This window comes from Rhipicephalus sanguineus, chromosome 9, assembly GCF_013339695.2.
Source record: "Rhipicephalus sanguineus isolate Rsan-2018 chromosome 9, BIME_Rsan_1.4, whole genome shotgun sequence".
Lineage (NCBI taxonomy): Eukaryota > Metazoa > Arthropoda > Arachnida > Ixodida > Ixodidae > Rhipicephalus > Rhipicephalus sanguineus.
Genome location: NC_051184.2, coordinates 53,672,091 through 53,698,393, shown reverse-complemented (window position 1 = coordinate 53,698,393; position 26,303 = coordinate 53,672,091). Strand labels below are relative to the sequence as shown.

The 26,303-nt window shown below is 49.7% G+C and overlaps 1 protein-coding gene across 1 annotated transcript; it reads left to right on the top strand.

Moving 5' to 3' along the window:
• Positions 1–26,081, top strand: LOC119405533 (uncharacterized). The gene is made up of 6 exons (XM_049419430.1): positions 1–74; positions 6,438–6,576; positions 7,928–8,107; positions 22,523–22,664; positions 23,949–24,168; positions 25,844–26,081. The coding sequence occupies exons 1-6, from the start codon at positions 1–3 to the stop codon at positions 26,079–26,081; spliced, it is 993 nt and encodes a 330-aa protein (XP_049275387.1).
• The last annotated feature ends 222 nt before the right edge of the window (positions 26,082–26,303 follow it).

Genomic DNA, 26,303 nt, shown 5'->3' with positions numbered 1-26,303 from the left:
ATGCGCTTTGAAGTGCAGAAGGGATCTCCGCAATCGGGCTCGAACGAGTCCGCGTACCTGCTGACCCTGGCTAGGTTGGGATAGGACCCACTCTGCAGCATGCGAAAAGTTGAAGATTGGCACCTAGAGAGCTCGGCACGTGGCTGAGGATAGACCCTCCTGCCGAGCTGGTAGTGCTTCGTAATCGCGCTGAACGCGTGGAGCGAGTCCTTGTGGAGTCCCGCGACTGCGTCCGCAAGCGACGTTTCCTCGGCGCGGTGTGTGAGTTCACGCGCGCGCGCGCGCAAGCTACGGAGGGAACTACGGGGGAGACCGGAGGCCCCATGTGGGCCGGGAACCAAGTGATGACGTGGGGGACGACGTTCCTGCCGCAAAGCAGGGCGAACCCGCGAGACCGAACCCAAGGCGAAGGCCCTGACCGCCGCCCGGGAATCCGTGTAGACATGCGGCCGGCTCCCGTCCCGGAGATCGAGAGCCACCGCGACCTGTTCTGCCAGCGCCGGGGACGATGCTGTTCTTAAGTTCAAATGGAGCAGAAGAGCTCTGTCAAACGCACGGGACGCCACACGTGGGTAAATTAAAATTATGCGAGGCGCAATGCGCCTGTGTCGCCTCGCCGACGACGCAAGACGCCTTGGTGATCTACGCTAGTTTTCGTTTTTTGGATCTTGGGACGACACGAACGCAAGAGCACAAATTCAGCGTGAGTTCTGTGCATGCGCAATGACGGCTCACGAATTTCTTGGGTCCCCAACTCCAAACGACCTAAGAATATATGTAAACACCGCCCACAGTCGCAACTGCCCCACCCAGAGAGAATTTGCATACACGCTCTATCCAGTCTTTCTACTGCTCACTTCTATGACATCAAGCGCGTACGACGCCCTTCAGGCAGAGGGTTTTCTCATACATACACGTTAGTGTCGCTGGTTTTTACTTGAAAACTTGAACTTCCTGCCAAGTTTCAGCAAGGATTCAGACATCACTGCTCAGCCGAACGCAATTCTTTTACGTAGGGATGACAAACCTTTAATCTTTAGTACGCGTAGTATTTACATTAGACGCTAAAAAGTAGTTAAACTGTAAACGGAAACCACCTGGCAGGACTCTTGCACAGATTAATGGCAGGCGTGCCGAAGTTCTGGGAGCGCGGATCTTGTATTTATGCTCAGGTTGTAACCGACCGTAGTATTTCGTAACGTAACAGTTCCGTCTCGCACCTGTACAAGGCCTCTCCGCACACTGCGCGTGCGTCAGGAGATCAGCGAGCGACGCGCAATTTGAAAAAAAAGAAAAAGCGTGGCGCCGGCGCGTACTAGATGACGCTACTACAATGACCGCGGTGGGAGGAAACAACCTTGCACAGGTGCGGCGTCGGCGCCGTCGCGGCATCACGCCACACTCACTGCGCAGTCGCGCGATGTGTATGGGAACCCAGACAACCCAGATGTACATACTCCGCATACACGCGGAACAAACTGGCCGCGGCGCGAGCTTAGCGTGTGCCGCGGCGAAGGAAGTCAATTGTCCGTGCCCCCTCCGTCAACTCCCGAGAATCACGCGATCACCGCCGCTACACCTTGATTGTTTCGTCCGTAATGTAGTTTCCTACTATTGTTGGCATAGGGAAATGCGGCGCTGCGATCGTTCAGCTGTACTGTGAGGAACGAAAAAAAAGTAAACAGGGGGCCATGTACACCTATTCACAGAAGGCTACCTGGACGCCGCCATAATTCCCTCTTGTCTTTGGTGAAGTAGGCGTGACCCCCCAAAAATGCACTACCGAGGCTGTGACGTCAGCCTCTGTATTCCCGTGCGACAGCGCAGAGAGGAGGTGTTTCTTATGTTCTGTAGAAAGGTCTATACAGTCCAGAAAGGAGGTCCATACCTCCTTTCTGGGCTGTCGCATGGGAATACAAAGGCTGACGTCACAGCCTCGGCAGTGCATTTTTTGGGGGTCACGCCTATTTCGCAGAGCCGTCATCATGAACCCCATTTATGACGAATTATACACAAGTAATCTATGCCAGTATTGTAACACCAGAGCCACGCTTGATCATATCCTATGGGCATGTCCAGCATGAATCAGCAATACTGGGGTCGCGGCCTACAATGAAGGCCTTCGGGTGCGTTGGCGGAGTGCGCTGCTAAGTTCTGGCCTGGACCAGCAACTCTGCGTGATCCAGCAGCCCCATGAAGCTGCCGGGAGACACAATCTCTGCGTTAGCTCCTGGGTGGAAGCTGCAGCCCAGCAGTGTGCCGGAAATTATTAAAGATTTCCTCTCTCTCTCTCAGGTATAGCCACCACTCGACGCAGGCACCGCGTCGGGGTGTTTGGGAACCTATGCGACTCTCTTAAACATTCCGGAAAGATTGCGCGCACGATGCTAGTAACTGAGTTTATTCTGGAGCTAACGCGAGCACCACGGATAGCGCTGGAACGTTCGGTCACTCATGTATAAAAGCCGACGTGTTTCAGCAACGATGAGATTATCGACGACCGACGATTGTGCTCGCCGCTGAGATCTTTGAATTGCAAGGGTTACGTCTTTCTCAGGGAACAGGCTCCGCCCCCCCCCCCGCCCCCGTAGCTGCATCTTTACTGGGTGAGTTTTGCGTTATTCGCCGCCGCAAGCACGTCACAAAAATTGGCTCAGGTTTCACTCTTGTAAACCCAGTTATCGCGAGCGAACGGTATCTTTGGCTTGGTTTTGCGAATAGTGTGTCATTAAAGTTAGGCTTTATTGCAAATGTGATGATGAAACCACACAGTGGTCGAAATTTAATTGTGGCGTCGCAGTTGTGCTCGAGTCTACAGCAAACGCTAGAGGAGTTACACACGTTTGCTAGCACGCGTTTACAGGCGAAGCTACGACGTCTCTCCGCAGCACATCACGTGGCATGACGTCGCGCCTGCCCCTACTTGCGCTCCGGCGGCCCAAGGTCATTGCGACGCAATGAATAACCTTGGGAGACGTAGCGTATTAACGCTTTCCCTCTAATATGATAAATATGCACGTCGAAGACGTGTGTCGGGGTCAATTTTGACGAGCTCGCGCGTCTTTAACGAGCACTCACACGGGTGTCCCTGCATTTCGTCCCCACTGAAATGCGACCTCCGCGGCCGGGAGTCGAACCCGCGTCCTCAAGCTTAGGAGCGCCACACATTAGCCGATAAAACTACCACTGTGGCTACCTTGCGGATTAATAATGCGCATACAGAGCGTGAGCGTAAGATTCGCTCAATAAAGGAAAATGCCTCCATCGGTGGGACTTGAAACAAGGTTCTTCGGCGCGTGTTGTTCGATTCTCCACCAATTATGGCGCACACAGACGTTTTCAAAGAGTAAACTGTTACGAGCTCACAACAGCCGATTTTAGCGGCGACGTCGTTAGCCGGCGCAGCCGGTGTCCGTTGCATCCGTCGCCCGCAGTGGGAAAGAAAAAAAGGATTGCAGCGGTAATCGAACCCACGCATTCTGCCTGGCAGTCGGGTATTCTACCACAGGGCCACGCCAGTTATTGAATCTTCTTCGCAAAATCACCCTACACAGGCGTCATGTCGGCAGAGAAATCATGCTCGCAGACGTAATATTGCGTGGCAGAAGAGTATATATATACTCGCGCCAGGCGTCACACCATGTAAATTGCGTTACGAGTGGATGTTTTCAAGCTTCTAACCCATTACAAAGGGCTCACACACATGTCATCATCAGCGGCCACAGCATCGACAAAGTGTGCAATTACGTCAGTGCGCTCATTGCCTCACATAGGCGTAGTGAGTACTTCGCCACTTCGCAAAATCATGATTTATGGCGTAGTGGGCACCTCGCAAAAGTGTGCTTTCAGTGGACTCCTAACAATGTTTACAGCGGACTCTATGAAGGCCGTTCCTCCAGCTTACGCTGTGACTGCGCTGCGTGTCCCAGGCAGGCCTGGCGTTTTTATTTTCTCTTTATTACATGTACGTAATATATTGTAAGAAAAAAGAAAGCACTGCAAAACTGAACATGACTGAAAGTCGGGCCAGCAGCTGCAGTCTTTCACCAAAGGCATTCAATCCAGTGGTAATTCTTGCGCCATAAGCATAGTGCAAACGTAAGCAGTGGATTCCCGGAAGAAGTTACCGAGTGCTTGTTTTGCGTTGATTCAGCGTGTATGCCGCATATTACATACTGTACCGAACGCTGAGAAGGCATGGACAAGCATGAGCATGGCATTGTGGGTCGTAGGGATTTCTCCGAAATGCAGTAAATGCGTTTAGTATATGGGCGTCATGTCTGAATCCTTTTTTATAAAGTGCTCTCTAGAGAATGTTCCAGAAGAACACCGCAAAACAATGATCAATCGTTTCCGCGTTCGCGCTACAAGCGGCCATTTGTCGAGCACGGCACGAAACAGCTTCTTTTTTCTTAACCGAGGTCTGGCGGCATGCACATAATAGAAAAATCAATAAAAATTCCAAGAAGATTCCAAGCACGGTGCACGATAAAGTAGAACAGGAAACAAAGTGTCTACGAGTGCAGCGAGAATTCCTTTGCAAGATGGCAGTGAAAATGTAATCCACACTGAAGCAACCTTCGGAAGGCGCATTCTCTCTTTTTTTTTAACATAGTGTACTTATTGTATCGAGGGCATCATTGTATGCGAGAACTATACGCACGCATAGGCCCGCAAATACATCACAGATTCATAGGAACTATAAAGGATGTGGAAAGCAAGTGCTTCTGCAGCGCTGTAGTTAATAATGGATCAACACCCGCTAGCCTAGGTTAACCCAGAACTAATAAGAAACGATACAGATACATGTGGTACAGTATATCGGTGATACAATAGTCTTGTTGTCACTAATTTTTTTGACGAGACCAATGATACTTCGGGTGAAACAGTTGTGCTGATCAAAGGCGATAAGGAATGCCCACGAGCTCCTTGTCAAATGTCATGGAATGGTGCTGTTATCCAAGACGAGAAATGAACTCAACCAACCACCACGGTGGTATAACACCCGTCTACAAGAACGTGTGATGGATTTAACATGCCAGAACATGGTACGCATTTACCTTGTTCATGCTCCATATAGGCGCTGCTGTGCGCACGTAGCCGAGATATTTGATTGAACAACAGTTCTCAAGATCGAGGCCGGCTAGAAAGAAGAATCAATTGTTGTGGATGCAATAGTGTGAAAATAGCACATTAGCACACTGTGCGCTAAAGCTGTTGTGTGCTAAAACATTGTGTGCTTAAATTTTTAGCACGTTGTGTGCTAAAAGGTCGACGACCTTACGAAACTTTTTTTAAATACTCCTCTTGATATCTGTCCGCACCATAAGCCATTTCGAATACAACTACTAGAACTGCTAGTATTTCTTCTACCATTAGCGCTAGACCCATAGGCGTGCGCGCACAGGAAAGGGGGGTTGCCCCCCCCCCCTCCCCCCAATAATTTAAGGGGAGCGTCATGTCAGCCCCATAGCTTTGCTCAGCCGGAACTGTCCCGTCATTGTTAAAAGTGCAAATTTACGGCCACGCAGGTTTCTGACATCAGTTCGCTTCCCATCTCGATCCCCGAAATGCCGGGGACCAAAGACAGGCCACTATGAGAAACACGTCACCACTTGTTTCAACAGCAGAGCTGTTGAAGCTCGGCAAACCTATATTATCATCGTGAACGCATGCAACGCAATAACTCGGTCGGCGCGCTCTCTACTTCATCTACTGCTTCGCTCCCCGAACACGTGCTCCCGGTGCGCGCTCTCCCCCGCTGCGCCGGTTTGTCCGGCGTGGGACGCAATAACTGGGATGGGCGAGAGAACGAGCACAGAGAGAGAGAAAGAAAGAAGTAGATAGGAAGATAAAAGGAAAAATAGAGAGAAAGAAAGGGAAGGAAGAGAAAAAAGAAAGACAGAGAAAGAAATAGACACAGAGAGAAAGAGAAAGCGGACACAAAAAAGAGATGGAAGAAACAGAGAGAAAGAGATAGAAAGAGAGGAAGAAGGCAAGAGAAAAATTAAGAGAAACAAGGCACCCAGCTCCGGTATTGGTTCTAGCCTTGCGCCACTAGTGGAAGTCTCGCAATTTTTTTTTTCATTTTCGCGTATCGACCAACGGGGGGGGGGGGGGAGGATAGGGGGAGGTTAGAATTCGTTCCCACAAATGGAGAACCCTTCGCATGCCTATGGCTACAACTGCGACAGCGACGACTGCTGCAGCTGCCAGGAGTAACCAGCCTCGGTAGTCGCAACGGGCAGGCTTTCGCAAAGGAGAAAGAAGAGGAGATCCACGATGGACGTATATTTTGTTCTTCGACCTATAACTTAATTTATCACTGCACTTAACATTATTATTATTCCGGAAAACTTCTTTCTACATGCACATTCGTTCGTCATCATCTGCATATTGACCAATCTCATTAGTAGTGGGTAGCGCTCATCGACCAGGAGGAACAAGAACAAGAAGACCACGTACCGTGGTCAGCGGAGAGCGGTGGCGGCGGCGGCCATCTTGAAGACCTCGTTTCCCTCCCAGGACTCGAAGCGCGAATGCGGAACCAGCACTGTAGCTCACATGGCTGCCAAGGTAAGGTCCGTAGCCGCCATTCTTGAGCCCACGCACTGGTACAGCCGCCATATTGGACTTGTGTACCCTCGCACGCGTGAGCCTCGCTCCATGCAGCGGACACCATGCAGCGCCTGCGAAAGGGCAACACCAGAAGGAGTGACCTTACTGTGCACTCGGTTTTAAACTCAGTAAGCGCAACAAACGTCGCGGGAGCTGCGCGCAAGAAGTTATACCCTAAACATATTACTCCACGAGCATCGCGCGGTGCAGTCCTTTTAAAGTTACGGCTCCTACTACTAGATAAACATACTTCAGGTGTTAGAACTGACGCTTGCGGAAGTATGGTTGCAAGCTTAACTTTCTTTATTCTATAACTCCATTCTCCTGTCTTCGCGATAGCCGCGTCAAACAGAGGTGATAATATAACGTCCAGAACGCGACGTGAGAAAGGACTCGCGCACAAGACGTCCTCGGGGCATTTTGGAATAACAAACGGCTTACGCGATGTGTCGAGTATTGTGGGCTACGTCGGCGTTAATGTTAAACTGCAAACGCGTCAGCAGTGACGCGTGACGACTGAAGGCACGTCGATCTAACACAGGCCTACAAACTTGGCCAGTGGAAACGTTTAAAGGTATAGCTGGTGAGCGCATACAGCCAGACGCACCACCAGTGAAGGGATATTTAACAGACACGTGGATGTATAAGCCTTATTTATATAGGCTGACGTTCCGGCATCCGTTGTTTTCGGTTGACCATAACATTTTCGCTGTAATGCTTCTTCACATTTCACACGTTCTTGTGCGTTGTGGTCCAGTGTGCAAGAGAACATCTATTTCGGGCTCAAGCAATGACTGCGCCGCAGATCGGTGTAGCCTCAGGCGTCACTCGCTCTATGACTCTTCCAGCTGTCGAAGAACTTGACCGTGCTTCGCTGACTGGACTAGTGCGCTGGTGAGCCTTAGCGATTCGGATGTACGCAGTGACATTTGCGTAACACGGGTTTGTTGGACGCTCGTAACGAATTATTGCAACGCTTCGACCTCAGTGTCCAATGGACACGTCTTCGTGTTCCGTGAGTGTTTTTGGTGAAGAAAAGAATACTTTAATACGGCAGTGTGTTAACGATTACGCCACTGGCGAAGTTTCACGCTAGCATAAAAGCAGAATACGTTTGGTTGGCTCAATATTACCTCTGCGTTTCATGGCTGAGCTCCGCGCCCAAGCAGGTTACGTTTATGCCTCTGGTGACCCTGTGATGCTGACATGGCGAGAAGTTTGCGAACACACCAGAACTCTCGTCCTGAAATGGGAACGAAGTGCTTTGCACACCGAACAGTGGTGGGCTAACGGTGTGCCCTGCGTGCAGAATTCCGGGTCACATGCGGACACTGAGCGCGCGAGGAACATCGGCGGTGGGACCAACAGCGACCATGGACGTCACCAGCAGGGGCGACCAATCGGCAGGCAGCAACTCCGGTCGCCGTCGGTTCCCCCTTCTCCAGCGGCGATGGGACGCGCTACCGACAGCCAGGAGTCGCTGCGATCGGCAAACAAGGAGTCAAGCCGAGGTGCGAGTTGTTCGATAAGTGCACGGAAGAAGGAAACAAACTATAGGAGGGAGCGTCACGTGACAATCTTGAAGCCCAGTAAATTTATTGGAGAAAAACAAATATTCAGCCATCCCCACGTCGTGAGAACCTTCGGACAGCGAAGCTATGTGATTGGCTAGCAAGATCACATGGGTGTCGTAAATCCGCCGCTAGATTTTTAAATACGCGCGCTAAAACTTGATTGGACGAAGCGAGGTCAAGTGGCCTGTGGGCTCGGGCAATGGCGTGAAATGCTTTCCTGGCATTTCGTAGTATAATAATAATAATAATAATAATAATAATAATAATAATAATAATAATAATAATAATAATAATAATAATAATAATAATAATAATAATAATAATATCTGGGGTTTAACGCCCCAAAACCACGATATGATTATGAGGGACGCCGTAGTGGAGGGCTCCGGAAATTTCGACCAACTGGGGTTCTTTAACGTGCACCTGAATCTAAGTACACGGGCCTCAAACATTGCGCAGGTGTGGAGGCGCGGGAATATATAACACGGTGATGCGCAACTTCAACGTAGGCCGCATCCCATTTCGTTGTGCGCCAGACACAGAGCACAGACAAGCAGCGGAATCGGTGAGGTCTGCGTTGCGTATGCATCAGTTACAATAACAAAGACATTCCGTTCGCCGCCATCTACCAGAGAACTCTCAAGAACCACACATGCACACGGGTTCGTGAAACGTGCGTGCGTTCTCCATCATAACGGACAAGTATAAGCACTACATATCGGCTTGCCGCGTCTGATGTTGTTAATGCCCACGTTGCTGCTGGCGTCGTTACGCAAATGTGAACAACTGGTTATGTAACACATGTGCGACTCTTCAACATATGTGCGTCCTTGTACCATTTGCACATACCTTTAGCGTCATTTCGTAACGTTTCACTCAACGTAAAAAATTACGCCACAGTCACCTTCCCGCCTTCGCATAACATCGATTCCCACAGTACGTGGGACCTGCCGATTTTTTTGTTTTATTTATTTCTTCATTCACTCCTCCTCTGGTCACATGACCTACGCGACTACTACTAGTACTACCACTACGACGACGGCACAGGGTAGACTAAGACAGCTTCGCTGCAAAAGGCCCTGGTCACGTGATAAGCAAGCGCTACTATTGGTCGGCTCGTACTGGTTGCGACATGCTGCGGGTGCCTTATCCTACCCAGGAGGCAACGCGGAGTGGTCGAGATAGGCGGCGTCAGAGGAGGTTGGCTTGCCGAGGCTAGCGAATCACATGACGCTTGCTCGTAGTTTTTTTTCCCCCTTTCTTCATGGTGTCAGGCGTAACTACAGAGGTATGCAGGCAATTGCCCCGCCCAGTTTCCTCCTCTCCGGCATGTGAGCTGTTACGTCGCGCTGTGCGCGCCTTATTCGCCTGTCCGCTCTTCGCTTTTAAGTGCGTAGCACTTTAGGGGTCCATGCGTATCAGGTGGCGTGCTCACGCTCAAAATCAAGTGCTCAATACAGGCCTAAAACAAGGCTAGCAATGCTCAAAACCGGCTTAAAACAAACGAACAACGTCTAAAGCAACATAATTAACAGAAATGACCAAGAAGTAATCGCTATAATGAACTTAAAATTGCTAAAAACACTTCAGAAACATGCTGCAGAGCGTCGCCAAGCGCGCGATTGATCCTCCCACCGGCGCTTCTCCGGCGCCGTCGTCGCTACATCTGCAGAAGGAAACACCCTGACGGAGCTCGCTGCACACGACACTTATCTCAACTGCCGTAACAAGCAGGAAGTCAATAAAGCGCAGCAAAAAGTAGCGCACATGTGGCACACCGGGTTTGCGAATCTCCCTAACAAGATTCTACTCGTGCCGGGGAATCCTTACGTGCTCACCTCAAACATTGACGTCATCGACGGTTTGGTAAGAGGAGCAGTGGGAACTCTACGAACGGGAATCGCTGGGTGCCCATGCTACGCACTTCAGATTTCACAGTAGTGGAGCTGAATTCAGCGCAGGATTTAGAACTACACCAATAGCTACACAGTTTTTCTTAAATGATGTTTTTCAACAACAGAATTTGATGTCACGATATAGATGACATGCATATCATGTCGTTCATTTCATGACCTGTCATTTATCTTTGCCATACACCCACGTCATGTGATGCACATTCTGGTGCATTACAAGGCAATTAAACGACCACCATGTCATCGCGCAACAGCGTGTTATTTATTTCGCGTCGTACATGACATGCATGCCCTCATGTCATGAACTGTTATTCACGTTCGTTGTACACTCATGTCACGCCATGCATGTTTCACCAAGCTGACAGACAGACAGACAGACAGACAGACAGACAGACAGACAGACAGACAGACAGATAGATAGATAGATAGATAGATAGATAGATAGATAGATAGATAGATAGATAGATAGATAGATAGATAGATAGATACCGTGAAAGTGCCTACGATGTGCCAAGAAAAACAGGGGCCATGGACTTGCCATGAATCTGAGAAGCTGTATGCCCATATTAGTACGTGCGCCCTGTATCCACATTAGGTTCGAAGAAATTAAATTAAAGGACACGAAGGAAACTCAAAGAATGCCAGCAAGCCTTCCTTATGTCATCGTTGCCGCGATTCATAAGCCCACGTTCACAGACAATAGCTATTAATTAATTAGAGAAAGCACGGAGGCTTTTAATAATAAGGCCTACAGACAAAACCTCCACTTCGCGTGCTCTCGAAGCAGTGAAAGTGTTCTGTTGCGCATATGTTAACCGTCTGTGATAATTCTAAACACATGAGCATCACTGCATACACAAATAAGTTATTTTCGCTGTACATAACAGCTTGCTTTGTACATACGCATGAACAACATTGTATATCCTTTTGTGTACACAATAAGTTATGTAAGATAGATCCGGAAATAAAATTCTCTTAAAAGGAAAACCTCCTTGGTGTTGACAAGGGACAGCTACACAGCGCTTTCCGCAAACGTTTTGTCACTATGGTACAGTCGCAGACATAATAAGGCGAGAGCCTGCGACACACATAGTAGTGCGCTAAGTTATACAATCGGGGACTACACTTCTTGCAAGACACTACGAATTGCAGATGCGTGCAGAAATGTTACAACGCTGGCCAAGAAACACTCGGCTCCTTCTCGCCGCGACCCAAGCTCTTTCTTCGCTACATGAACGATTGCCTTTGTGTTGATAAGATATCTGAAATTGAAAACTTCAGACAGCACCCAAATTCCGTTCACCCAGCCATACAGTTCAGGGTCGAGTGTGAACGCGACCGCACCCTCCCCTTTCTCGACGTCCAGGTGGCAAGAAGGGGCAGTGACTTGGATTTCTCCGTTTACAGGAAGCCGACGCACACCGGCCGATACCTTCAATATGATTCGCCCCATCCCTCCACCCACAAGGACTCCGTTGTGACCACTTTACTCCAGAGAGCCAAAAAGATATGCTCCACTGACACGGAACGCCGGAAAGAAGAGGCTCGCGTAATTGCGGACCTCAGAAAAAAGGGATATCCGAAAAAATTCATTCGATCCGTCGCCCGCCGCGCAGAGCAAGAGAGGTCACGCGACTCCCAGCCAGCATTGACGGACAGCTCTCCAAAACGCGTGTCGGTCCCATACGTCCAGGGAGCCAGCGAGGCGTTCGGCCCGGATTTTCAGAAAAGAAGGTGTGCACATCGCGCACGTGCCTTCATGCACGCTGGGCCGCTTCCTTCCCCGCCCGAAAGACCGACCAACAAAGGACAGGGCGCCCGGCGTCGTATACAAAATACCATGCGCCGACTGCCCCTCATCGTACATCGGCGAGACCAAAAACCTTCCCGAACGAATTAGACAACACGTCAAGGGCGTCCGGAAATCCAACAAATAGTGCAGCGCCGTCGCCGAACACGCCTAGACTTCTTCTTCTTCTTCAGTGGTTATTCAGGAAAGGAAAAAGGCACCTAATTTCTGTCTGCCTATAGGCGACACGGCGCAGTGCCTTGTAGGGGTGGGGGGTAAGGAGGGAATAAAAGAATAGTAGGAAAATAGAGAGAAAAGTGATAGGAGCACATCCATCCAACGAAGAGAAAAGAGGACAGGAAAGATTGGGAAACGGTCACGGGAGTTCAGGGACGGGTCCGCGAAACACAGCTAGAGGCACAGTGCACAACACCGACGAAACGGAGAAGGTCCCGGCGATGAGCGGCGCACGGCATAGCGGGCGAGGAGTCCGTCACGGGGCGCCGGTCAGCGAGAGGTACGAGGAGTAATCCAGGACATCGCGGCCGGCACGTCCGTCTTCAACGGAACGGCCATCCTTGAAAGTGAAACCAAGTGGAGGAGGATATTACTACTGGAGTCGTGACACATTCAGCGAACCACTCAAAACATCAACCGTTCCCTCGGAACCCTCCCTCCGGTGTATGCGCATGGGCTACGCTCCGCGGTAATGCGTGGGGCCATTGACGGCCGCGAGAGTGCCTTCAGGACGCCGCTGCAAAGTCGCCGCAGTCCCCCCTGAGGAAAGAATCAAGCCGGTTCCGAAACGTCGGGTTATTACGTGTTTTCCTAACTCTCAGTTTACTTACCCAACCAGACAGACTTCTGTCTAATGTTTGCCGTCAAGTTCATTGATGATAGTGCATATTTATGGTGTTCAGTCGACCGGGAAAAAAAAAGATACCGCAATACGCCCTCTATATTCGTTTTTTTCGTAGCACGCACGCACCGTGAGCACCAATGATATGCTGTTACGTTCGTCGCGAAAAATACCATCGTGCAAATGTGGACGTTACCGCCGCTGTATTGATTTAGTTTTTTTATTTAGCACATACTGCCAATCCCATTAGGGATTTTCTCAGGAAGGACACAAACAATAAATGCGTCAAAGTCAAAATGAAGAAAATACAGCTAATCATTGTAAATCATAATAATTGTCGGGATTTAACGTCCCAAAACCTCGATATGATTGAGAGATGCCGTAGTGGAGGACTCCGGAAATTTCGACCACCTGGGGTTCTTTAACGTGCACCTAAATCTAAGCACACGGGCCCTCCAGTATTTCCGCCTCCATTGATAACGCGGCCGCCGCGGCCGGGATTCGATCCCGCGACCTGCGGGTCAGCAGTCGAGCGCCATGCATAACCACTAGACCACCGTGGCGGGTAACCATTGTAAATGAGTTCTGCAGAATGCCGCAAGGTGGCGGAAAGGTTAAGAAAGGAAAATTGACGACCACCCGTTTGTAGCACGAAGCCAAAAGGAAATCCATACGGATTTTTCAGAAAGACCGCTTCTTAGTTGCCGAATAATTCGTATTGGTCCGGTGATCGAACCCGGGACCAACGCCTTTCCGGGGTGGTCGCTCTACCAATTGAGCTAACTAGGAAGCAATTCGCAGCGCGAGGGCGAATTCATCGACAACTCGAAACGCATGGACACAAATTGAAAAATCAGTTCTTCTCCAGCTAACCATGCAGCTAACAGACAATGAAGCTCAGGAAAGCGCTTACGAAAAGCATTTTTATCAATTACATTACAAGTCGATAATTTAGCGATAAAGCACGTTATCGTAAAGGGACAATACGACGGGCCATCGCGAATTCTTTGACATTTATAACAACTTTTTCTTTCTTTTATTTCATGTACCAGCAAAACTCGAAAAATTTCATATAATGATTTTACATTTAGCAGTTTTAGCACACAAGCATCCTAAATGGCAGCAATGTCTTCACAGCCGCTACAGCTCAGTGTCCTCACTTCACTAATAATCGCATTGTCTTCAAAACGACATAATTGCCAGCCGGCTTCGGTATGCTTAATAAAACCAAACTTCAGTTTTGCGACACACAAAGGAGCATCTGAACAAGCAGCAGACTTATTTATTTCTCTGAAACCTGTATTTCTTAGTTTATTGCACAGTATAGTAGTTTAAACACGAAGAGAAAAAGCGATGTTCTATGAATGTTGTCCTTATGAAGTTTCTCGCCGAAACACCGGAACCGGTACGTCAGTGTGACGTAACGGATGTCAAAGTATAATATTGCCGCGCCCCACCTTCTGCTGGCTAATTCATTCAAACTTGCTGAGCTCAGTCTGTGGCCATCTTTGGTCGCTTTTGAGTAGAACGCATACCTCCTTTTAGGAGCTTGCTCGCCAAGCTTCTTATGCTCGCACCTTGTCCATCGCGCCGTATCCGCTAGCTCTCATTGCTCCCGCTAGAGGCGCAGCTGTGCTCTCTCCGGTGATTCAAGCGCGCTCACTAGATGGCGCGCACTCCGCTGCACACTCCGCGCGTGCTCTCGTTAGACAGGTGACCGCTAGAGAGCCGCACCCATATACAGCGCTTGCTCTCGGCGCGCTTCCTTTCTCTTCGCCGGGAGCTCACTCAGAGCACTTCGCTACCGCTACTCAGCATGAACACCCAAGAAGCATTGCGTATATACTGTGTATATATATAACAACGTAGTAACGTTTTTATATGAAGATAGAGGAATTTGTACGGAGGATTCACGGGTTACCCGATTATCTCCGAGCAAGCTCCTCTAAGATCATTCAATTCGTGGATATGGCGTGACTTTTTCGACAGATCTTAACTACGCCCGAGATGACGTCCGATGAAGTTTTGGGAGGTTAACCCCCAACAATCATCGTCTCTCTAAACACCGTGTCTTAGATCTTGCATCCTTTTGCAACTTATCTGTGCATTGATAGTGCGGTATACAAAACAAACCTGTCACTGTTGTAATGAAAATTTAGAAATCTTTTAACGCAAGGTTCATTCCTGTATCGTACCACGTGTCCAGAACAGAATACATCCGCTAATTAAAATTGCTGAAGTATGCGGCAGTTACTGACGCATCCGCTTTATGCAGATTTGTCAAGAATACGGTGCGATAAGCCATCATGGAATGGCTTCAGCGAGGCACGTCGACCGTGACCTTGAGTTTCTCAATCCCTTTCTAACTGCGCACTACGCTTTTCCCGCCAAAGTGCAAGAGCACACGGCACTATATAGGGACGACCAGCGAGCGCCGGTCTTTCTTCTATTACATCCTCGACACCCGAGAACGAAGCTGCAGCCGATATAGAACAATGGCGGCGGCTCCGACGAACAGACGTCGTCCCACTTCCCGCCATTTTTCTTGCCTCTCCTTTGCCCGCTAGGAGGCGTCACGTGTCGCGGCGCATGTGCGCGCTTCCCTTAACGGTCAGGTAGCGGTTTAGGCTTACGCTTTGATACGCACGCACAACGGAGATGTACCTGTCGCCGCCGCGTCTGAGATACGTGACACTGCGAGAAGAATGGAGACACCTCGTGCGGCATGTGAGATGTGGCGCCACACCTTGTATGTGCGTACATGCGGGAGGTGCGCAGAAAGAAAAGGTGTCGCCTGTCTCTTGCGCGGATCGTGGTTGCTCCCGTCTTCATTTTTCCGCCGGCTTTTTTCATTATATTCGCGCTCGCGGATGCGCGTGCACATGGTGGCAACGGTGGTCGGCAAGAGCGAGCGATTGGCTGCTGCCGGCTCGCTCGAGCCGGTGATCAGCCAATCGCGGGCCGTACACTATTACATGATGGATGGGTGTATACGGTTTTGCTGCGGTTACAGAGCGACACTACTACCATAACGTGCGTAATATTATATATATATATATATATATATATATATATATATATATATATATATATATATATATATACTCCAGCTCGTAGGCAAACTGCTAGATATCGAAGTGATATCCAGTAATATTAGAGGCTTATAAGAACTTGCTAGTTAGCAATATGTCATCTTGAAAATTAGGCGCAAATTTCACTCCTCCATTCGCGCACACATTGACAGCGCAAGTACTCCCGACCACACCTCACTAGTACTAACCTTCAAGATGATATTAGGGGCGTTGCTAAAGTTTTCTTTCGGAGAAGGGGTGGGTGGGGGAGGGTTGCTTTATGTATGTTCGTGCGCATAGGCGTGCGCAGGGTTCCCCTTCAAGGAGGGCGAACATTCATCGCAGCGCCCCCCCCCTCCCTATTAAGTCGAAGTATGGGGCAGACTTTGCGCCCCCCCCCCCCTGCCCCCCTCCCCCTTGCGCACGCCTATGTTCGAGCGTGTTTAGTTATGTGCACTTATATGTACATGCAAGTGCAAAATGTAATATTCCGCGGCGGGAGGGGGGGGGGGGCAGGGTGAACCTCGTGCGTTTGTACCTGGATGCGAACTCGCCGCCCTTGCTTGATCGTGTAGCCTCTGTCAGGAAGAATAGGCCTGGTCTTTATTGCATCATCTCCGGCATTGGCCCCGGGGAGGCAGAGGCAACGAAAAGCTGTATATATTTCACAGACGACAGATGGACATAGACAAAGCCATAGACATCGCATAGACAGACAGACAGACAGACAGACAGACAGACAGACAGACAGACAGACAGACAGACAGACAGACAGACAGACAGACAGATAGATAGATAGATAGATAGATAGATAGATAGATAGATAGATAGATAGATAGATAGATAGATAGATAGATAGATAGATAGATAGATAGATAGATACACACGTTTGGGTGTTCCGTAGGGAAGAGCTAGCTGCAACAAGCAGTGCTTAACCAACCGTTACGTGTGGTCACGAAAGAGTATAGCTAACCATGCGTGTCTGCTGCGCATACGTGACTCGACGCACAGGGGCGACAAACTGCGCAACATCACGCGCAGGCGATTCGCGTGTCCGCGCCACCCGCGGCCAGCAAGGCACAGGCAACGAACGAAACCGTTTTTGACCTGCGCAGCGTGCACGCGGATACGGGAGTACACAGCTCCTTCGCTCGTACATGGACCAACCGCCGAGAAAGGAGCTAAATGCGACACAATGGAGGGCATGAATTCAGTGCCAACTCGCGACTGGCGCGCCAATGCCAGCGCGGGAAAAAAGACGTCACGCCATCACGACGGATGACGCCACCGTCGGTAGCGCCATAGCTGCAGCAGACGGTGCCTTTCCTTGCAGACGACGACGACACGGAAACGAATGTACTCGCGTTCTTTTTTTTATTTTTATCTTGTCAAGTCTGTCTTTCTTGGCACGCGTAGTTTGAGAACTGTCTTCTCAGCGTAAATGGAGTTTTAAAGGGCTCCATTGTCGACTCTCGGTTTTTATCTTCGCGCCGCCTTACATGTACCACTTGCGTTTACGGCGTTGTACATTGTCGCACACTTTGTTTCCGTTTGCGCAGCTCTTCACTGTCTCGTCTCTTGTGAGGAGGATAAGGTTATCATGAAAGTTGCGGGTCAGTGTCAGGGTCGTGGCGATGCTCTCGAAGATACCATATAGGCCGGCAACGCGTTTCGCCACTGTCTACCGTGGAAAGCGAAAGCCCTATAAGGCGAAAACCTTAGATGCCTTATCAAACGCGAAAATTTACCGTCGGCGTCGGCGGCGTCAAGACGAGTGATGCAAAAAACCATCACGCGATGACGTCATCGTGACGTCACAATGAGATCGCGTAACGTAACGTCACGAGATGATGACATCACGCGGTATTGTCGTTTGATCAAATGTGGACCGATCCCGGAGGCGGAGCGACATGACGTCACAGATCGCCAAAGTATTTAACGTCATCATGATCTCATATGACGTCACATAACATGACGCCACACGATGGCGTCATCACATGACAGTGTCGTTTGATCAAAGGTGGGCCGATCCCGGAGGCAGTGCGAAACCAGGTGAGCGTGCAGAAAGCTTGCAATGCGTCTGATCCTGGAGGCAGTGCAAAACGACCTTAGGCGCAGAAATCTTTCGAAGTGGGGCGGGCGATGATCAATGCATCTACCGAGAAGAAAAAGATGGCTTTCGCCTTCGAGTAGGCGAATGCTTAAGGGACCCTGTGAGTTTCTGGATACGTCGCCGACAAGTCGGGCGTTTCATTCGTGTAAGCATTTGTGAAAACAACATTTTCAGTTACATTTTTGGGGTTACGAGTCAGAACCAAGATACGACTGCATGGCCAACCGTATAGTCGGACTCCGAATCAATTTCGACATTTTGTGGTTTCTCAGACCTGCACGTAAATCAGGGTAAACAGGTCGTGGTACCCTAGCACGCAAGGTGACGCACTGCCAAGCTCCAGGGCGCGGGTTCGACTCCCAGCCACGGCGGCCGCATTTAGATGGGGGCGAAATGCAAGAAAACACCCGTGAACTTAAAGGACCGACAACTGCCCAGAATATGAAATGAGTTGACTCCACTGATGTAAAGATTGTCCGTTGCACTGACTCAAACCAACCCAGTTTTTTTCGTGAGAGATGGATTTATATATTTATTTTTTAATTGAAAGTCGCGAAAAATGACCTGTGGCGCCTCTGGCGGCAAAAACATGAATGATCCGATGAAGACGGCCACGTGACCGTTGATTGCTGTACGCGGTCGACGATTTTTTTGTTAGTATTGAAATATTGTTCGCTTCTTTATATTAAAATGTATTATTCCATAATAATGTACATATAGGCCTGTGTTAGTAGTATGCATTAAAGTGGCGCTGCCTTCGCGTGACGTAATGATCCCATGCTCGTCAGCGCGTCCTGAGCAACTTTTCAGCGTGCTCATGCAACCGTGCACGCAGTTTCCAGGTCGCTAAGATTTTGGAGCGGCATAGTTTTGCTCCGACACTTCGTCTCAGAAATGACGCGCGCTGCTACTCGGCGCGGCCGTGCATATGCACAGTTACGTTTTTGATGGCTTGGCTCGTGTATCGAGAGAGTAACGACGCCGGGACAAGCCATCCATGACACAGGCGCAGGCAACCTTGGGCGCAGGCGCACACAACGCTGTACAAATACCGGGAAGGTGTATAAAGCCACACATCTCATTGTAACAGCTTGCTATTTTCAAATATGGTTGGAAAGCTCAAAATAAAGGTGGTTAAGCGTAGTTACAGTAACTCCTGCGAAAGCAGAACGACGACAGCTTTGACAAGGGCTAGCGGCATCGCTATCAATTCTCAGCGTTGCTGGAGCAAGCCTCCATGCGTGTTTGGAGCCTTTCAGATCGAAAAATACTGCTTATAAAATAACTACGTGCTTTTCGGATAAACCACTGCAGCTACAAACGCTACGAAGGGTGAGCTTCCTGTCGCACCGTAAAAAACTGGGTCAAGAAAAATCAGTTCTCGGCCCCTTTAAGAGTTACGTGAACGTTAAGAACCTCAGGTGGCCGAAATTAATCCGCAGTCCCCCATCACGGCGCGCATCATAATCATATCGTGGTTTTGGCACGTAAAACCCAAGAAATTATCATTATTAGATTCACGTAAGTCCGCAGGTGTTTTTCGCGTTTCGCTTTCAAGGAAGCGCGACCGTCGTGACCGGGATTCGAATCCGCGCCTCTTTTTTCAGCATACATTCGTTTAATGCTAAAAAAAAAAGCACGCTTAATATTACGCTAAACTGAGTTTAAGCTTGACGCCCTTGTAAATGGGGCGTGTATGACGTCGCTTAAAGCACCACGTGACACAAAAATAGGCGTGACATTCGTGCACGCAAGCGTGAGGACAAGACTGCGTCGTACCCATTCCTGTAATATATGTGCCGTGAAAACACAGATCCTTACTTGTTTTTCTGAATAACTGTATCGATTGCAGTAGCACAGCCAGAAATTGTTTTCGGGGAAGGGGGGGGGGTGGATTCAGCGCCCCTTTATGCCTGTTCTTGCGTGCGTTTGTATGTGTGCGTGTATATACGCACATGCTAAATTGAAATTTCGGGGGGGGGGGTTGCATCCCCCAGGCTACGCCAGTGATCGACTGTCTTAATTAGACATACCTTTTGCGTCTTCCCTAAAACGCTACGCGAGCTACGTTCAAAACATAAGACGCAGTTTCTTTCGTTTTTTCATACTGACTTTTCGATCGCTCGTGCGTTTTTATCCCCGCATTTCAATCGCTTCACTGTGCTTGCATCGCCAGCTGCAGTCGCGGATGTTGCCTCAAATGCGCACGCGTTCAATGACAGGCCGCTGAACGCGTTCCCAGCACGGCCTGGAATCAGAGGTAATATATATTTATAGAGAGAATATATATGTCTTAAGTAACAATAATAATTGTTGGGGTTTTACGTGCCCAAAACCACAATATGATTAATAGGCACGCCGTACAGTGGAGGGCTCCGGAAATTTCGACCACCTGGGGTTCCTTAACGTGCACATACATCGCACTGTATTCGCGGGCCTCTAGCATTTCGCCTCCATCGAAACTCGTCTCCGCCGCGGCCGGCATTCGATCCCGCGACCTTCGGGTCACCAGTCGAGCACCATGACCACTAAACCACCGCGCCTTGAAGCTTCAAGGGGTTGCGGGGTGGGGCCCGAGGGGAGGGGGGTGTAAAGAACAAGTACGACTATACCAAGTGATTAGAATTGATAATTAGTGCATAAGACGAATGAAATGGGAATTAAGGTGAATTAATCAATCACGTGCGAATTATAGTTAATTAAAGGTGAATCTGATTCGAATTAGCGAATTAAAGTAGTACAAGTGCGCAAGTAAATCGTGTGAATTAACAGTGAATGACTCAAATAAGCGAACTAAAGGAAATTATAGGTGAATCAAGTGTCAACATCTCGGCGACCAAATCTCAGAACAAGTTGTGATGTCTGGGCGACCGAAAGAGAACAAGTACAATAATAGGCAACAATGCAATAGACCAGGGGTCTCAAACCCACCTCAGCTAGCGGGCCACAGTCACGGAGTTTAGTCCCGCTAGGCCCGGGGCAGTGAAGTAGGTAGGAGGGGGGGGGGTTAGCTTGTACAAAATATCAGCTAACCTTGCCATTCGAAAGGCGGCATTCCCCATATCTCATATATGGATTAGTATTTGTGAATGCGTCAGGATTTCAACAGCATATCGACACCGATCTCGAAAACGACTAAAATCTGGACGCCGATTCTGAAACATAGAGCTATCGTTTCACGGTTATGTTTCAACAGATAGTGACCGCATAGGGTGCGTCACGAAAAAAAAAAAAATGCTTGAAACCATTCATGTCTATGTAGCTCACGAATACACTTGTTCAGAAGGTTAAAAAAAGATCGGACAAACACAGTCATATGCGGGCCGCTAGAGAAAGGTTCTTTCGATAGCTGCTACTGCAATAAATTGGGTATATACTGCAATAGACTTTCGCTAGAGACTACTGGACTAAACTGAGAACGTCAAAGTAATATACGCATCTCGTTATGGCATAGGTTTTGGCCTGTGTTCTCCTAGCGTTATGTAAATGGATTGCCAATTTATGCTGCTTCTACATATAGATGGAGGTTACGAATGGGATTAAAATTAAGCTGGTGATTGGCCGAACAACACACGCATCAACGCACTCATTATCGTAGACTTAACGCTCCCACTTGCGTCATGAGCCGTTGGCAAACGGCCGGGATACAATTAACCAGCGTTCACAGACGTAACGGGCGTTACAATCGTTCGATAGAGACCTCGCGCATTGACGTCAGTGATTGCGCCAAGAAAATGCGTGTCAAGCATTACTTTTTTCTTCGGGCACGTGGGCGAAGAACGGCTGTAGTGTTTCCCTTGTTTCCCTGTTGCACTACTAAGCTCGAGGACGCGGGTTCGATTCCCGCGTCCCCTCGAGAGTAGATGCCGGCGAAATGTAAGAACGCTCGTGTGCTTATATTTAGGCGCACGTTAATGGAGAACCAAATTGAAACACTAAATCCCTTTAGCCTGATAGTTCATATCATGGTCCTACCACGGTGGTGTAGCGGTCACGGTGCTCGGCTGCTGCCCCGAAGGTCGCGGGTTCGATCCCGGCCGCGGCGGTCGCGTTTCGATGAAGGCGAAATGCTAGAGGCCCGTGTACTGCTGTGCGATGTCAGTGCAGGTTAAAGAACACCTGGTGGTCAAAATTGCCGGAGCCCTCCACCACGGCGTGTCGTTTGAATGTCTTCTGGCGCTCTTTTTTCTGCAAATTCTGCGGATAATTTTAATAATGACGCGACAGGGTTAGGTCAGACTGAATAAAAATATGTGGCAGAGTTGCACCTTCCTAGATGATTAGGAGCCCCCCCTCCCCCTGTGAACACGTCTATGGCGAAAAGTACGATTAGTTTCGGCGGATAGTGATTTGCTGCCACCAATAGCAATGGGCAACTTCGCCATCTAAGCGGTTTGTCAAAGGCGGCTTCCCCGCATCAAATGCGCTTACGGGGGAGAGCCCGCTTTAGTTTTTTTTCCGACAACCCAAGAAACGCGTAGCGGGAGATTTCTGGAACCACTGAGATACACTCGGAAGATAACAGAATAGAGTGAATGCGAGCGAGGGAAAAAAATTGCGGAGCAGCGCTCGATCTTGTCGGCAGTGCCACAAAGTGTTAACGTCTGTCGTCCACGTGCTCGCAGGAGTCGGCAGCGAACACGGTTTCCGGCACTTGTTCGACAGCTGCGCCCACTGCGACTGGATCTGGAAGGGCGACGCCTGCGACATCTTCTACAGGGAGCTGGGTAAGCATTGCGCCACGGCTCGAAAGCTGTAATCCTGTACACACGTCGCCGAAAGGAGCTCCGATTGCAAATTCAGCCCCCCGATTTCCGGGACGTGCCTTCACTTTAGCCCTCCAGTTACCCTTCTCCATCTTGTAAATTCTACGCCTCTTCCGGAGCAGACTTAAACCACATCGTGTGGCGGTGCCCTAAGCATCGTCTTCCCCCTTTCCTGAAGCACTTCATTTCTTGCGCAGCTCGAGGCCCGACATTCAGGAGGCCATCCTGGAGTGAGCTGAGGGCAGGCCTATACTTCAAGTAGTTCCTCCCCTCACCCTCTGTCCCATTGCCCCCAACCCTTTAAACGGGGGTCAGTAAAGTTGCTCATTCATTAGCATTGCGCCTCGAACAAGTGGACGGCAGCACCGCCTCTCAAGAGCATTGCCATTGGTGGCTGCGCTGCACTGCAATAACACCACGGGAATTTGAGCTTTTGCGCCAGGGACACCTTCCATTGGGTCCCGATGCCCTTGCGTATTTGTAGTCTCCTTGGGTGCGGCAGACGAACGGAAGAAAGCGGGAAGGGTACAAAAGAACGCAAGAGCGTGGGTACGCAAGTTACTTGGGGGTGCCGCCTCCAAAACTCTATGTTAGAGTGTTTTAGTGCCACCGGGCTCCTAAGGTTGCCGGGTTCGAATAGTTGGGCGAGTCGGTACGCGGTAACTTTTACTGTAGCGCGAAAGGACGAAGACGTAGACGAGAAAACAAATGACAAGCGATGCGTTGTACGTGCGTTAGTCCGGCATTTTCTATAGTCGGATACAACTTCACAAGACCGCGGAATTTCATCCGCAAAGGCGGATGCACACAAGCCTGCGCCAATGGGCGCGCACTCATGACTCACGTCATGAGCCGGACCGCCGGTGACCCCACCTTCGGAGCACATTGCTCAGTGCATCAGCGGACTATATCTTTAGTCGCGGGGGCGATCGGCTGCCGCGCTACGGTCGTCTGGGTGGGGCCACTCCGGGCTTTTTAAGTTGTATCGGACTATATATATATAGTCAATGTGTCTTCGCCATTTGTCGCGCTACAACGGAATTAAGCTATCAGTGGCGTTTCGTTGAGGCCTATCGACTACAGAAAATCACCAGCACCCCTCTGGTACGACACGTAAAGCGTTAACGCCGTGGCTGCATATACGAAACAAACGGAGTGTTGTAGATTGAAGTTAGAGGTGCGAGCCACGGTGTCGCCACGCGACCCAGCATGACCGCACCGTGGCCGCCGCCGCCGCTGCTGCAGCCGAGTCCCAGACGGAGAGCATCACGTACGAGTTGGCCTCGCGTCCGGACCCGGGCCTGTTCGCGCGGTTCTTCGCCGACAAGGGCTACCAGAAGGGACGAGCCGTGCAAGACTCTGACAAGACCGCGGCTGCCTCGTCGTCGTCTCCGACGAGAGGGACGTGGGCGTCGGACGCTGACTGGAGGGCCCAGATCTCGAACCTCGCAACGCACGAGAAGAGGTGTGTTGATACATCGCGGTGCCTAACTGTTTGGGTTGGGCAATCGAAGTCCTGGTAATGTTATTGTCTTATACCGGTTTTGTTTTGGTTTGGAAAAACTTTATTAGAAAATGTCCGGAGGCGTGTGCCCTAGCACACGGCGGGCCGCACCCACGATGGAACAGTCAGGCTGAGACCTATACCGCCTCATCGCGGGCCCTCTGTACAGCCCAAAGTTATGCTTGTACGCTCGGACTCCTTATAGCGGAGGCCCCTTGCTGTCCGATGCTGTATCATTGCCCCGTGTCGAAGGGCACTTCCAGAGCATGTGGTGTAAGGTGGCTAAGCCGTCACATTTGGTACATTAGTTAGTTAAGTATACATCCGGATAAAGCTTACAGAGAAAGGCCGGATTAGGATACGTTTCCGTTTGTCATACGGATACGTTTGATCGCGATAAGGGCCACATCCGGATCGGATATCTTGATCGCGATCAATAACGGTCCCTGCAACACGGTCCAAACTGATCCGGATCGAGTTTGGCGCAGACAGCAGCCAAATCGCGGTCTGGGAGCGATGCGCACATCGCGATCGTCCTGATCCCGATCGGGTTTGTGCACCTGATCCGGATCGGCCCTGATCGCGATCGAAAGTGTCCACGCAACACCGACATGATATACGCTTGTCATACGGTGTACTTTCAGAAGCGATCAATCCATGTCGGCATCGAATTTCTCAGTCTTGATTGGCTCAATTGCGTAAGTTAGGGAGGTGGGGGTGGGAGTGGATTACATAAGGGGTGGGTTTACAATTGTACAGTGCATAATTAGTGATATTGCTGATTGTTCTGATAAGCGCCCACTAACGATATGATTGGAACCTTCGATGCCACATGTATAAAAAATAATGTCGACGTGCTTTACCGCTGATCAGATTACCGACGTCCGACGACTGGGATTGCCGCTATCAGTGTACAACGTGTATTGCTTGTACTTTGATTTTTAATTTTTGGGCAAGTTCGCTTAATAAAGAGTTTCGTCTTTGACAGCCCGATTACTCCCTTCTTCACCATCACGACCACGTGACAATGTGACACCCCCCCCCCCCCCCGACCCTCTTTTATTATGTCCACCTCTGACAAATTTCTGAGGAGAACCCTGACAGAAGCATGGGAGAGTCAGCAGTGCAGGGTTTCGAGGAGATTGTATGGTGAAAACATACCGTGTTTACACGATTATAGGTCGATTAATTTTATCTAAATTTTAAATCCGAAGTTGGGGGGGGGGGGGGGTCGACTTACATCCAAGACCGAAACAATTGAGAAATCCGACACGCTGTGGTATGGTTGTGACATTACGTTCCGGCTCCACTTGTAACGTATGCCGTATTTTCTCGTCTATGTATTATGTCTATGCCGTATTTTCCCGCAACAATCCGCGGAAACTTTTGTAAAAACGATCCCCGCGTGTTGCCGCGAAGCTAGCTTTCTTGTATAGCTTTAAATCACTGCTGTGAAGCCACTTCTGCACACAAGAATTCGAGTTTGTTTTCTTCAGCGACATCCTAAATAAATTTCCTTTAAGAAATGTGCTCGCGCTTTTTTTTTGCCGTTTGATTTTTGGAGGTCGACCTACATTCGAGTCGACTTACAATCGTGTAAATACCGTACATACACGGCATGATACGCGACTCGCAGGACCCGCAAGTCAGCCAAGATGCTGCTGGCGCAGCAGGCGCTCAACCGGCTGCGTCACTGGACGTCAGGGCACCACCACCACCACCACGCGATGACCACCGACAACGGAGGCTCTCCACTTAGGCAAGACCTCATGGACGACGCCAAGTCGACAGAGGAGGCCAAGACACTCCTACGAAGGCCCCGCGAGGAGGACTGCTCCGAGGTGCGAAAGCGCACGGTGCCGCTACGTAGTTAAAGGGACCGAGAACCAATTTTTATGGTGCCCATATTTTTTTAGCGCAACGGAAAGCTTACCGGTGGGAGTGTCTAATCACGGAACGGTAACGTGGAAAACGCCGAGAAACATTTGTAATCAGAATTTTTCAATCTGCGGCGAATATGAAGTCGTAAACACAAGTGACAACCCATGCTGCAAACAGTGAGCGCGAGAGCGATTCGTGTTCGAGTGCGGCGGTTT